Below are 13,745 nucleotides of genomic sequence, written 5' to 3' on the forward strand. Positions count from 1 at the left end.
ACATTCCCCTGGGCTCAGGACTCTACCATGGAAACCAAAGTTAGCTGGGTTATTATTGATGGATGGAAATTAGAGACAGATCTTTCAGGGTAATTGATTTCTAGTTATTGGTCAATAAAAGGTACCTAGAGCTAAAGAACCCTTTGTCAGAAGAGTTAATTATCCATTCTAAACCAGCTCTGGCATAAGCATTGAAAAGCCATCATTGAAGCAAAAGCAATGTAAGCCTCACTTTACCACGTAGCATAAAATTTCCCTCCGGGTTTTCCTCTGAGAAAATGTGAAGGAAAGGCAGCAAGCTCTCCTGTACCGTTGTGCTGGTCTTCTACCCCTGTGAGGAGACGTAGCTTTTTTGCAGTTACTGTCTCTAGCGGTTTCCGTGGTACTTAGACACAGGTTTGGTGGTGGAAGAGTTGGAGGGAGCTTGTGCTGCCCTCGGCTCACTGGCAGGGGCAGTGCCCTGGGGGATGTGTTCTCTTTGGTATTCGCGTACGTCTGACTCATGCCAGTCAAGTGTTGACTGCTTTCCTCTTTCCTTTTCCTGCAGCTCGAGAGGAGAACGTGGCCACGTTCCGAGGCTCTGAGTACCTGTGCTACGACCTGTCTCAGAACCCGATCCAGAGCAGCAGTGATGAAATCACCCTCTCCTTTAAGACCTGGCAGCGGAATGGGCTCATCCTGCACACGGGCAAGTCGGCTGACTATGTCAACCTGGCTCTGAAGGATGGCGCGGTCTCCTTGGTCATTAACCTGGGGTCCGGGGCCTTTGAGGCCATTGTGGAGCCAGTGAATGGAAAATTCAACGACAACGCCTGGCACGATGTCAAAGTGACACGCAACCTTCGGCAGGTAATGGCTGAGGGGAGAGGGTGCCTGGAGGCTCCTCTTAGGTAGCTGGGGAGGAGGTTTGTGAAGCAGGTGCTGGATGAGCTGGAGAAGGGTGTAGAAACAGGTTTGGATTTATCGAAGTCTAACATTATCCCAGTCTCTGCAGTTCCACAAGGAAAATGATGAAAATATGTTTCTTCTCATACTTCAGTTCTCTACTGTGCTTGTTTTTTTTTTTTTTTTTTTTTTGTCCAGAAGAAAATTCAGTTGTATAGATAATAAAAGTTAAAAGTACTTTCATTCCTTTTATTCTGCTTTGGTTTTTATCATTTTCTTAATTACATTGAAATCTTGTATTGTTAAATTCAATTAGGGACAGCGTTTTGTTTCTGCAGCTTGCTAGATTTTCCTCATTTTTTGAATATATGTTTTTCTTTTTAATTAAGTTAGCCATTGTCATGATGCCATGATTTTAATTCCTTCCAGAAAGTCTTCCTTTTTCTCCTCCTTTTAATTTACCACCCCATCTCCACTTTCACCCCCCTCCCTGCCCCATTGTTATGTTAACCTCTAGCCTTCGAATGAATTAGCTGGAATCTTTCTGAATTCCTCTGTTTCTCTGTTCCTTGGTGTGCCGCTCCTACTTTATTGCCCCTGTCTCTACCTCCGAGACTCTTCAGTTGACTGGGAGGCCTGGAAAGTGGAAGGACCCAAATAAAAATGTCAACTTTGGAGCAGCCTTTCCTGGTTCTGTTCGTGCTTGAGAACTCCCATCGCTTGCTGATTCTGAGCAGGCGACTCCGTCAGGTGACAACATCTCAGAAAGCCTTAGCCAAGTGAAGTGGTTTTCAGTTTCATAACTAATAATAATAGTCACAACAGTAATAATATTAACACCTCAATCAGGCCACATCAGTGAAGAGAAAAAGTCCAGAAAAAGTCCTGTGAAAGTCCAGGTCTGTGCTGACACCGCCTTTTCCAGGTTGCTATTTTCACTTGGTGTTTCTCCTTGTGAATTAGTCATTAAACCCAGTTAGATAGCATTCAGCCTTTATTAATCAGAAAACATTATGCAAATTTCCAGAAAGCGCTTATCAAATTTTCTTCTGCAATATGATTGATTCAGTGCCTTCTAATGTAAATAGGAAAGCGTAAGAACTGACAGGTGTTTGCATATGTTTTCCATTTGATAAAAGTGTAACTCTTTAATACTATTATGTGAATGGAGAAGGCTCACACACGCTGGGAACACACAGTATTCAAAACTGCCCGTTTAACACTTAACACATGTTGAAGAAGGCATCTCTATTCTGTCTGCTGTGACGTTACCAAATAACCCAAGACTTAGAGCCCCCACTCATCTTAATACCTATGGATTGGACATTTTGAATCACTGTTCTGTTTTTCTTCTAAGACCAAACAGTCCAGTTGCTGATGTTTTCTTTAATAATCCACCATACATGCTTACACAGCTCAGCTGTCAAGAGGGCCCAAGTCGAATTTCCATTTGCCAACATTTAAGGGTGTGATGTATTTGAGTTGTAGAGACTAGACCAAAAAATAAAATATAACCTTTTTGCCAGTTTTGACTGGCAGGTACATGGTAACACCCTTTAGTCAGCAGAGGGGAGAATTTCCATGTACTGGGGAGCAGGGTCGGGTTGTGGTTCTTACCAGTCAGCCTGTCTCTCTGATTCTCTCCCACTCCATACACTTCCTTGCCATTCCAGAATGATTCCAATTAGCTGGAGAAAGGCTCACTTTTATTTCTACTGAAAACATTTCTCTAAAATAGAATTGGGCCCCAGTTCCGTCCTATAAACTGAGCGGGGGATAAACTAAAGTGTTATTCAAACATTGGTTGTGCTGTTTCAGTCAGCAAGCAGAGGAAAGCAACCCTGGAGGGTTTCTCTTCCATGTTCTAAGACCCAACTCCCTAAGTGCCCTTGGACAAGCCATTTCACCTTTCCACACCACAGTTTCCATTTGTGAATGGTGATTATAATCCTCCCCAGCCGTATGTGGTGGCTAAATATGCAAAGCACCTTATGTTCCATAAGGATTATGAGCTCCTCCATGGTCTGGGTGCTAGACTCACTGTGACATGCGCACGATTTACAATCTGAGTAGTCTGTCGTGAAGGTGACTGTGTCTGTCTGTCACCGGCGATGCAGCTAAGTAGAGCTCTCAGTTCTGGACAAGGCTACAGAGGCCCTAGGGTGTTGGGGCATTTCTTGGCAGAAGGAAAATGAATCTCATAGAGAGAGTGCGCCCAAAATTGGACTTCATTGAAATCCTGACTGAATTTTGCATCTAAATGCAATTTATTGAAAGAGAGGGAAATCTCAGAAAACCAGAGTGGATTTTGCAAATCCTTTCCGTGCTGAATCATCTAAGATGATTATTTTGCCCATTAAGAATACATTTATAACATCTTTTTTAGTTCTGTAGGATACATTTGAAGGGGTTGGAAGCCCCTGTCTATTTCAATTAAACTGTAAATTGCTTCATAAATATTTGATAACAAGCTTATGACTGTCTCATCTACCTTTTTGGTAAGGTTGAATGGCTTCTGTGGCAAAAATTCATCTGAGGAATGCTTACTTGGACTTTCCTGGAGTATTCATTACTAAATGGAGCAGAACTTTGCCCATTTCTTCCTTCTTGGTCATATACTCATGATCCTACCTTTGAGCCGAGTCAGGATCAAAGGCAGGTACTTCACTGGGAGTTCTACTTGAAAGAAGGAATGTGGATTGCCTATTCCAAACTGTAACTGGGATTAGGGACAAGGTAGTGATGCGTTTCTTTGGGTTTGTTTTCAGTTTTGTTTTAAAATCCGACCTTGAACATGGCCCTCATGTGAATTGCTTTACCTGTAATGCCACATTAGTCAAACCATGAACACAAAACTGGGGTTACCAGTCTTCCAGTGTTCCAGCTGTCCGGCCTCGCACCCAGCTCAGGGTGTGCTGGCATTTGAATATTTGAAAATAGAAAGCGGAGACTAATTGTAGGGCTTCTTTAATCGTGTTTAACCTGCCAGTCCTCTCTGCTATCCGTAGGAGAAATTGCTTCAGAGCTTGAAAAGCATTTTCTAAAGGAGAATGGGGGTAGAGCCATTCCAACGGGAAGCATTCTGGCAAAGAAAACAAAATAATAACTGCATTGGGTAGTAAAGAAGACTCCCAACTATTTTTATGCACTCCAACAGTACAGTTAATTATAAACGAAGAAGAAAGGAAAGAGGAGGATGTCCCTCTCCTGTTGCACACATCCACACAAAATCAAGAGTGTCATGGGTCTTTAATTGCCCGTGGAAACCCAGAGTGAGCTAGAGTTGTAGCCTTCCTATGCTAGATGTGACCTGTAAATGCTTTCTGTTTTTTTTTTTGTTGTTGTTGTTGTTGTTGTCGTTCTACTGAAAGTCGTAATCATTCATGCAAATAGTCTGAGTCAGATATATATATATATATATATTAAAAAAGTGCCCAGCGCATTGGTATTTGAGCTCTAACTATCTACCTACGTGTTGAAATAGTAAACTTTAGGGGTATTTTCTTTCAGGATAGGTGGACTGTGTATGTGCTAGAGGGTGGGAAGGGAAAGGGTGTTCATTCAGAAGAGCTCTTGGAAAGTAAGTATGGTGCTAATTCTAACCGGGGTGAGGTGTGGTCTGAGTGATATTTGGAAGAAGGGGGGGTTACGTGACAAGGTGGACTGCAGCTCCTTTCCTAGCTGTGCCCTGGCTGCCAAGGTTTTCCATAGAGTCCTGGTCTCATTGTCTTCCCCACTCTCTTTTTCTGTGTCGGGTGCCTTTTTTTTGAAAAACTAACACAAGATCATTCATGCAATGTGTCATTTTACTAACCAACTAATGTACTAACACCCTAACGACTCATCTTTGTTTTTAGTTTTTTTAATTAACAATCGTTCTGTTCACAATTTTTAATTTCCTTTCTTCCCCCTTTTCCGCAAAGCACTCAGGCATCGGACACGCTATGGTAAACAAACTACATTGTCTGGTAGATATCATTCTTATTGTCTCTTTTTTTGGGTTTGCCGTGTGTTGCCCCCCTTTTCCTCCCCAAAACCCCCTTTTATCCTCCTTAGACTTGTTTCTTCTTCTTTTAAATTTTTTTGTTGTTGTTGAATTAAATGCAAGTCTTTTTTTTTTTGTTGTAAAAAAAAAAAAAAAAAAAAGGAAGGGGACGTGCCAGTCTTGGAAATGGTATTTGGATGAGTTTGGTTGGGACAGTTTCCTTTTCTCTAGTTTGTCATTTTTTTTTTCCTAAAAAAAATTTTTTAAAGAAAGATTCTCCATTTAGCTAAATTTGTTTTCTTTTGTTTTGTTATTTTGCAACTTTGAAGTTACAGACTAGAGACAAGAGGATTTCTATTGAGGACTTTCTTCTCTGTCTTCTATCCCTCTCACTCTCGCTCCTTTCTTTCCCCACTTCCCTCCTCCTTAATCCCTTTTTTCCTTCCCTTTGGTGTGGCCACGGCTGCCCTGCCGCAGGTGATCTGGGGAGGAAAGTACTCTTACTTCTCTCTTCTTGTTTTCCCTGCTTTCACCTTACTCCCCACCGTGGCCATAGGGAGCTCTGCCAGTGTGTCCTCCATACAGACTCTGCATGGCATGTTCCTGTCTCGTGGATTTCCCCATCAGCATCAGAATTTGCCCCCCCCCCCCCATTTTCCTCCTCATTACTAACAACCTGCCAATCATCAGCCCAATTCCACTCTCTTCCCTCTCTTTATTTTTGTCTCCACTCTTCTTCATTCTCCTCTCATCCTTCATATATTTTGGGGTTGGGTTTGGACTTTTTCTTTTCTTTTTTTTAGTGAGGGAGGTGGCAGGCAGGGGAAAGATGACCCTGTAGTTTCCAGTGTTTTGTTTTGTTTTGTGTTTATTTCCATCTTGTGTTCCGGTTTCTTCAGTGCATGCACGTGTGAAGTGGATTTTGACTCTTCCCTTTGGTTCTCCTCACCCCTGCCCACTTCCCTCCCCTTTTTCTTCCACCTTTTCTCTTGGCTCCTGATGGTTTTCGCATGGGTGTGTCAGCGTATGGTGTGTGCACGCTTTGAGGCCCCATCTTTTCTCTCTGCCTTCTGCTCCTTTCATGGATGTTGGGTGTGTGGGTGCTATTTCTTCCCTGTGGGCATTATTATTATTATTTTCATTTTGGTTAGTATGCCTCATATTCCTTTCTTTTTGTTAGAGTTGCCTTCTTGGTTTGGGTCATTTCTTCTCTTGGTGGTGGTGATGGCAGCTAAGGGAGGGCAGGGGTTCGTGTCCTGGGGTCGTCCATGGCATGTATCACCCATGACACATCGAAATCGAAACCCTTCTCCTTCCCTTCCCGAATGCATGTTTGTCAGCGTGGTGTGAGCCCCAAAAGAAGTGAATACGAAAGAAAAGAAAAAGAAAAGAAAAAAGGAAAAAACCATCCACAACCAAAGACCAACCCTAACAAACCCATTGTCAAATGTCTCCTTTGCTGTTTTTCACTACCACCATAAATAATAATCATTCAAAAAATAAATGAAAATTTTACCAATGAACTGAGACAAGTGATGTCGTCTGAGGATAGTTCCATTTTCTAGCCTGACTGAATAAAGAGCACAGCGGGTAAAGCAAGTTGCCCATCTTGGCAATTCCACCAAAGTCCCCCGGGAGTCTGCACAGGAATACAGGAGGCTTGGGTCGCAGGGAAGGCAGACCAGAAAATGGAACTTGGCTGCATATACCAAAATCAAACCAAATTAGAAAAACATACTTCACCAAAATCTTAATGAAAGCGATGCCACAGGTAGGGGAAGCCGCCGGATTTTGATTGGACTATAAAGTCATTGTTGGGATTTCTTTTGTCCCTATGTCCCTCCACCAGGTGACAATCTCTGTGGATGGCATTCTTACCACAACGGGCTACACTCAGGAGGACTACACCATGCTGGGCTCGGATGACTTCTTCTACGTGGGAGGAAGCCCAAGTACCGCTGACTTGCCAGGCTCACCCGTCAGCAACAACTTTATGGGCTGCCTTAAAGAGGTAAAGGTCACACAATCTCTTTAGTGTCCCAAGAGGAAATGAAATTCCCAGGTCAGTGAGGGGCTCTGTACTTAGTGCATTCTTTGAAGCCATAGGTTTTACCAAGAAGACTCTGGACTTGAAAGTAGAGGTCCTAGGTTTTGGTTCCCGCTTAAGCTGATTGATTGCATGACCTTGGGTTTGCCACTTACATGCTTTGTGGTTCTGTTTTCTCGTCTGAGTACTGGGGAATTGTATCCCACAGGTAGCTGTGCTTTATACATAATAATAATAATTATTATCATTATTTTTAGAGAGAGCATGTACGAGTGGGGGAGGAGGCGGTTGGGGGGAGAGAAAATCTTAAGCAGGCTCCATGCTCAGCATGGAGCCTGATGTGGGGCTCGATACCACAACCCTGGGATCTTGACCTGAATGGAAATCAAGAATTAGACGCTCAACTCACTGAGCCACCCAGGCATCCCACATGCTCTGTGAATTAAATGAAAAAACACAGACGAAGGTCTAGTTCTTTGATATCACAAGAATTAGACACACGTAACGTTTGATTTCGTATTTTTGACTTGGCAGGTACGAAGCCAAGCTGTAGCTCCGAGTGGCTCCATTTGTGGTTGTAGGTCTTGTCTAAAACATAACATATGTATTATTTTACCTTTGCCAAGCTTGGTGTTCCCAAGAGTCTCATTATCTGAGATGAAGGAAAATTTTCAGAATGTAACATTAAGGCTCGGAAGACTGGTTTTTCCTCTTCTTTTTTCTTTTTTTTCCCCCCCTGAAAGCTAGCAGCTGTGAGAAAGCAGTGGGGCTTTGCCATTACTCATTTATTACTATTGTAGCTGATGTGTTGAGACCTCTGTCTGAGAGCAGAGGAGCTTCAGTCAAGTGTAAGTTCAATCTCTAAGGTCAATTGTTGAGGCAAAAAGAATCAGACTTGATTTGGTAGAGTTCTTTCAGAACACTGTGTCATCAGAGCAGTTCACTGCACATTTTTGTTTAATCTAAGCTAAGCCTGATTGCCTGAGATAGCTATACCACTTCCCTGGGGAAATTCCTCGAGAAGCTAACAGTGTTCTTTCTTGTAGATAAAGATCCCTTGTGACCTGTTATGGGACTCCTCTCAGGGCACGTGTTTTCTTCTTCTTATGGTTATTTGAAATTTGTTGAGCGTCGGTTATAGATGAGATGGCATTGCAAATTCCTTCAGTCATGCCACTCAGCTGTGAGCCATGTGGAGAAAGGAGCCGTGTCCACTGTGCTGGAGTACTGTAGCTGCATAGTAACTATTTACTGAGTGGATACAAAATTCGGTACCTTTTTTATATTGTAACTGACTTAAGTGGCTCTGGTTTCCATGCTTGAAGGCTTCATAATCTAGGAAGGGAGAGGAGATCTGTAAGTGAACTCAGGACACTGTGTATTCAGTGCCACACTGGATGTTCTAATTGAGTAGAGGAAACAGATACATTTTATTTTTTATTTTTTTTTATTTTTTTTTTTTTTAATTTTTTTTTTCAACGTTTATTTATTTTTGGGACAGAGAGAGACAGAGCATGAACGGGGGAGGGGCAGAGAGAGAGGGAGACACAGAATCGGAAACAGGCTCCAGGCTCTGAGCCATCAGCCCAGAGCCTGACGCGGGGCTCGAACTCACGGACCGCGAGATCGTGACCTGGCTGAAGTCGGACGCTTAACCGACTGCGCCACCCAGGCGCCCCGAAACAGATACATTTTAGGTGGAAGTCTGTTTCAGAGAAGAATTGCTGTTTGAGCTGGGCTTTGGTGCAGTAAACGTGTGAATTGAGAGAAAAGGGTAGAAAGGAGAGACATGACAAAGGAGGGAAAAATCCAGTTACGGCTCTGTATTGTACTTGGTCTGAAGGACAGGTTACAGAAGAGAACCCACAAAGTGTTTTCCTCCTTCTGCTGGATGTAATCTAGGCTTCTGCTGGCTATAGGGACACCAGTAGTCATTCCTGATGGGATTGCAGTGGACATAGACACTTCTTCCCTAGCAGTTACTCCCGTGTGGATAGAATAAAGGTATGCATTACTCAGCGTCTAATGAACCCTGAAAGGCTCTTAAAAACCGTTAAATCACACACATTGGAATTGCACTCTCGTCAAAGATAGATAGGAACGTTCTGCTACCATGTACGTGGCTCAGGAATGAATGAGGCATTGATTGCTGTGGGGAGCTCATTCATTTTTGTAGTGAAACAGCCCTAAGTGTGGAGTTTCTCCTGGATAGGATCTAGGGGTGGCCTCTAGAACTCATTTTCCCTTGCACACAATGATATTGAACCATCTCTCAATTGTTTATTTTGAGACAAAGGAGCAGTTTCCCGTCTGCAAATTATCAATCAGGAATGATGCTCGTGAACATTTTGAAACAAGCCTCATAAAAACATAAAGGTATCTCTGATGGCTTCATCTATGTGAAACCTTAAGCAAATAAAATCTTCATGTGCACACATGCACACATGCTGCCCAGATAGAGAGCAGAAAGCTTCAAAAGTCTGTGCAAAGTGTCCCTTAATAGTTTAAAAATTAAAGACAGTTCTGAAAAACAGTGTCAATAACAGAAATAGCAGTAATTGGTAGTAAAAATATATACATAGCTAGCAGCATAAGTCTGCATTGAAATCCAGATCAAGTCAGAAAAAAGAAAGTCCAACCCACACTGGGGTAAATGGTATATAAAATTTAGAACTTCATTAACTTTTACCAACATCTCTTCATTACATACACAGTATTGTAGTATGTCTAAGGGACTTGGGAAGCTTTCTCATTCATCTGAGTGTTTTTTAGAATTTTATTTGAGAGGGAGAGAGAGTGCAAGCAGGGGGGAGGGGCAGAGGGAGGGAGGGAGGGAGGGAGAGAGAGAGAGAGAGAGAGAGAAAGAATCTTAAGCAGGCTCCACACTCAACACAGAGCCCGAGGCAGGGCTCAATCCCACAACTCTGGGATCATGACCTGAGCTGAAATCAAGAGTCAGATGCTCATCTGACAGAGCCACCCAGGCATCCCTCGTCCAAGTGTTTTAAACAGATAACTTTGGGTCTAATATAGTCCTGGCATAGTCTGTCTTTCCAGTTAATCATTGCAGTTAACTTTTTTGTAGGGAAGGTCTGGGAAATTCTTCTACTTTTGTTGGTATTTGACAATTTAGTAAAGAGCAGAAGCTTCTAGCTGTGTTGGTATTTCTCTCCGTGATAAATCCCACATACTGACTTTAATTATGTATCCTTAGTAGAACAGTGTCCAGCCCCTTTTTCCTATCTCTTTATTCCTTTTTCTGTCTTCCATTTGCCATTTATGGCTCTGTGTTCCCTTACACTGAGATGGGTGCTTTTATATATCATTTTCTTCAAAATGTGGGGGCATGGTTAAAGGACTTCGGAGTTTCTGTTCCAGATACTTTGTGTGTGGCACAGAATAAGATGTTACCTTTGAACTACAGTTACTTCACCCTTGAAAGTTAAGTTCTGGCTCCACTACTGAGAAAAATGACTGTGGATTTCACCTGGGTGCACACTTCCTAGCTTGATATTGCTGTAAAAGCCACCATAGACTATATCCAAGCTGTCCTCAGACTATTGTGGTTCTCAATAAATCTTGGTTATCCCTACAATATTTGTGTACACTTAAACATTACCAACTCAGCATCTTGTTCCTGGTCGTGCTTTTATGTTTTATTTATTTATTTATTTATTTATTTTTTTAAATTTTTTTTTTTTCAACGTTTATTTATTTTTGGGACAGAGAGAGACAGAGCATGAACGGGGGAGGGGCAGAGAGAGAGGGAGACACAGAATCGGAAACAGGCTCCAGGCTCTGAGCCATCAGCCCAGAGCCCGACGCGGGGCTCGAACCCACGGACCGCGAGATCGTGACCTGGCTGAAGTCGGACGCTTAACCGACTGCGCCACCCAGGCGCCCCGTGTTTTTATGTTTTAACATGTGTGTCTTATTTTTTGGTCTTGCAGGTTTCCAGTTCCCAGAATGGTTCTTAGTGCCTGCTGAGCTCTCAGTAAACATGTGCTGAGTGAAATCACGTGTTTGCAAGTTAGTAACGTTTAAATAAATCCTTTAAATAAACATGTTTGTAAAATTAATATTTTACATAAATGCTCTTAGGCACTATTAACCATGTGATTCTTCTGGGATCTGTAAGGAACATCTTGACATGGCAGTAGTTGAATCTTTCAGGAACTTCCCAGCTATCTGTTGTGAGATAAGTATTATATATAAAGGCTCAGCAAGGCTAAGAGAAGTGGGTTGAGAATACCAGCTTTGTCACTGGCTCTATGGCCTGGAATAAGTCACTGATCTTACTTGATTCTGTTTCTTAACCCCTAATATGGATATAATAGGACCTTTGTTGTGTTCCACTCAACAAATGAAATAAACTACATAATAGTAAAACCATACAGGCATATATTTTACTATATGTAATGTATTAGTATATAGTATATATAGTATATTACATACATATATGTACTATATGTAATAATTAAGGATTATGTAATACCTGTTACAAATAGTTTATGAATACAAATGTAACCATGCACTTGTATACATTAGCGTGTGTATATTTCTATATCTCCCATATTAGAAAATCACATTCAGGAGGAAAACTAACTTTATTCTGAGGTTTGCCCCACTAAAGTCCTTTCATCTTTTCTGAAGTGGGGAAACCCATCCCACCTGCCCTCAGTCATCACCTTGTTTGTTGCCTTCAGTCACTTACGTGACAACTGTCAATCTCCATTTATTAAAATGTGTGTGACTCTGTGATGACAAAGGCCTCGTCTGTTCACAGGTGTCTTCCCAGAACCTAGCAGAGTTCCTGGCATGAAAAATAAAAATAAAGAAAGAAGCATTCAATAAGTATGTGTGGAATAAATGAATGAGCTAACCTCAAGGACCTCTAAAATCGGGTGGGATTTGGATCAACAGATGTATACTGGGAACCTACAGGATGCCAGGGACTGTGCTAAGTAAGATCCAAAGATGAGTCAGGCACAGTTCCCATCTTAGAGGACCACACGGTTAGTGGGGGAGACAAATACATGAATATAGTTTCGATAAAAGATAGCAAAAAGAGGCACTCACAAATGCAGTGAGTCTGTTGAGGAGAAGGACTTAGCATATTCTGGGGTTCAGGAAAGATCTGTGGAGGAGCTAACACCCAGGTAAGTCTAGAAGACAAATGGAAGTGAACATGGTAGAATGGAGGGAGCAGTGTTCCAGACAATGGAGCAGCATGAGCACAGGTGCAGGGACAGGATACACCATAGCGTCTTGGTGAGGAACTCACAATTTGCTAACTTCAGGACACAAAATATAGGATGAGGAGTTTTGCACGTGTAGCTGCTGCAAAGTTAGGTAGGAGCCAGGTCATAGAGAACTTTATCTTATATTCCACCCTTGGACTTTGTTTTCTAGGTAATAGGGAGCTATGGAGGCCTTAAGTAGTAGAATGATACAATCATATTGGCATCTTGTTCATCAGGCCTCAGATTTCTTGCGGGTGTCATCTGGCTTAATTGATTGAGTGTATGGCCCTTGATTTCTGCTCAGGTCATGATCTCACAGCTCATGAGACTGAACCCCCCATCAGGCTCTGTGCTGACCGCATCGAGTCTGCTTGGGATTTTCTCTCTCCTGCTCTCTCTGCCCCTTCCCCTCTCATGCGCGTTGTGTCTCTCTCTCTCTCTCTCTCTCTCTCTCTTTCTCTCTCTCAAAATAAATAAACAACAAAATTACTTGAGAACCGAAGTTAGTCCATCTACTACTTCTAACTGTATGTTTTTTGTCCTAGAAAGTTAAATGGTAGGGTTGGAAAGCTTGATCTATTGACTGTGGCATTGGAAAGTACCAGGAGAGTGGCTCTCAGTATCTTAAAATTTCTATAGAAAAGCACTTCTTTCTGACTACTGTTTCAGTTTCCAGTGACCCTCCCTGTCAGGATGTACATTTCTCCTTTCCTTTGTCCTTGGCCTTGCTGAGCTATTATTATTGGATGAAGCACAAAGTAGTAGAGGAAAGCCCAGTCCAGACTGAGGTGCCTGATAGTGTTTCTATCAGGTTGACCAGGACCAGGGAGAGAGAGCTTCCTCAAGCCCCTTAAAGTACCCTCTTGTGTGCCGGGATCTTCCCTGTTGTTTGAATTGATTCTTTGCACACCATCCTCCTATCTTCTCTGTTACTTCTCCCCCAGTATGTTGGTTCTCCATTTGTATCTCCATTTGCCCAGGGAGAAGCTGAGTGCTACTGAGGCTTCTGGGACAGCCTGGTCTCTCTAAACTCTCTTTTCTCATGGTGCCTCTAATGGGGAGGAGGGAGAAGCAGGAGAAGCGGGAGTGTGGAACACATATTTAAAGGAAAAAGGATTGGGGTAGAACATCACTGTGCACATTACATTCCACATCCCTTTGTGATTATTAGCCATTTAAAACCGAATGGGATTTTGCAGCCAGAGATAGTCTCTGAACAGATGATTAATGGTTTAATCTGTAATAACTTTACATTTTATAGAACCCTGATAGGAGTCCACATCTGGTGAGCCAAGCTATTTAAGGCTGTGTTAATTCTGTTAATTGCTATACGTTTGTTTGAATTGCTGGCACCTGCGGGCTTTGGGATAATGTGTTTGTTGTTGCCTTTTTTTTTTTAATATACTCATTTTACCCCATCTCACTGTCTTTTGCTGCTCTTATGCTATCACAATTTCTCTTTTGGTTTTTCCTTTGTGTTGTCCCCTACTTCTTTGCTCACTATACTTTTTTTTTTCCTTTTTCCTCCCTGTTTTAATTTTCCCTACCTCTGTGCTTCTTTAGCTCTTATTCTGGTTTCCTTCCT

The 13,745-nt window shown here is 42.3% G+C and overlaps 1 protein-coding gene across 6 annotated transcripts in view; it reads left to right on the plus strand.

Annotated features, from left to right (window-relative positions):
- Window positions 1-551: 551 nt before the first annotated feature.
- The window catches only part of NRXN3 (neurexin 3), a 1,124,854-nt gene continuing 1,111,660 nt past the window's right edge, over window positions 552-13,745 (plus strand). For 4 of the 6 annotated variants that reach the window (XM_032593428.1, XM_030319691.1, XM_030319688.1 and 1 more), the window contains exons 1-2: window positions 552-849; window positions 6,720-6,881. In XM_032593428.1, coding sequence (XP_032449319.1) covers window positions 6,780-6,881 — 102 coding nt within the window. In that variant the 5' untranslated portion in view covers window positions 552-849; window positions 6,720-6,779. Of the gene's footprint in view, window positions 850-6,719; window positions 6,882-13,745 lie in introns of those variants that run through there. The other 2 variants (XM_032593426.1, XM_032593427.1) reach the window with 1 other exon arrangement.

The sequence above is a fragment of the Lynx canadensis genome, chromosome B3, assembly GCF_007474595.2.
Source record: "Lynx canadensis isolate LIC74 chromosome B3, mLynCan4.pri.v2, whole genome shotgun sequence".
Lineage (NCBI taxonomy): Eukaryota > Metazoa > Chordata > Mammalia > Carnivora > Felidae > Lynx > Lynx canadensis.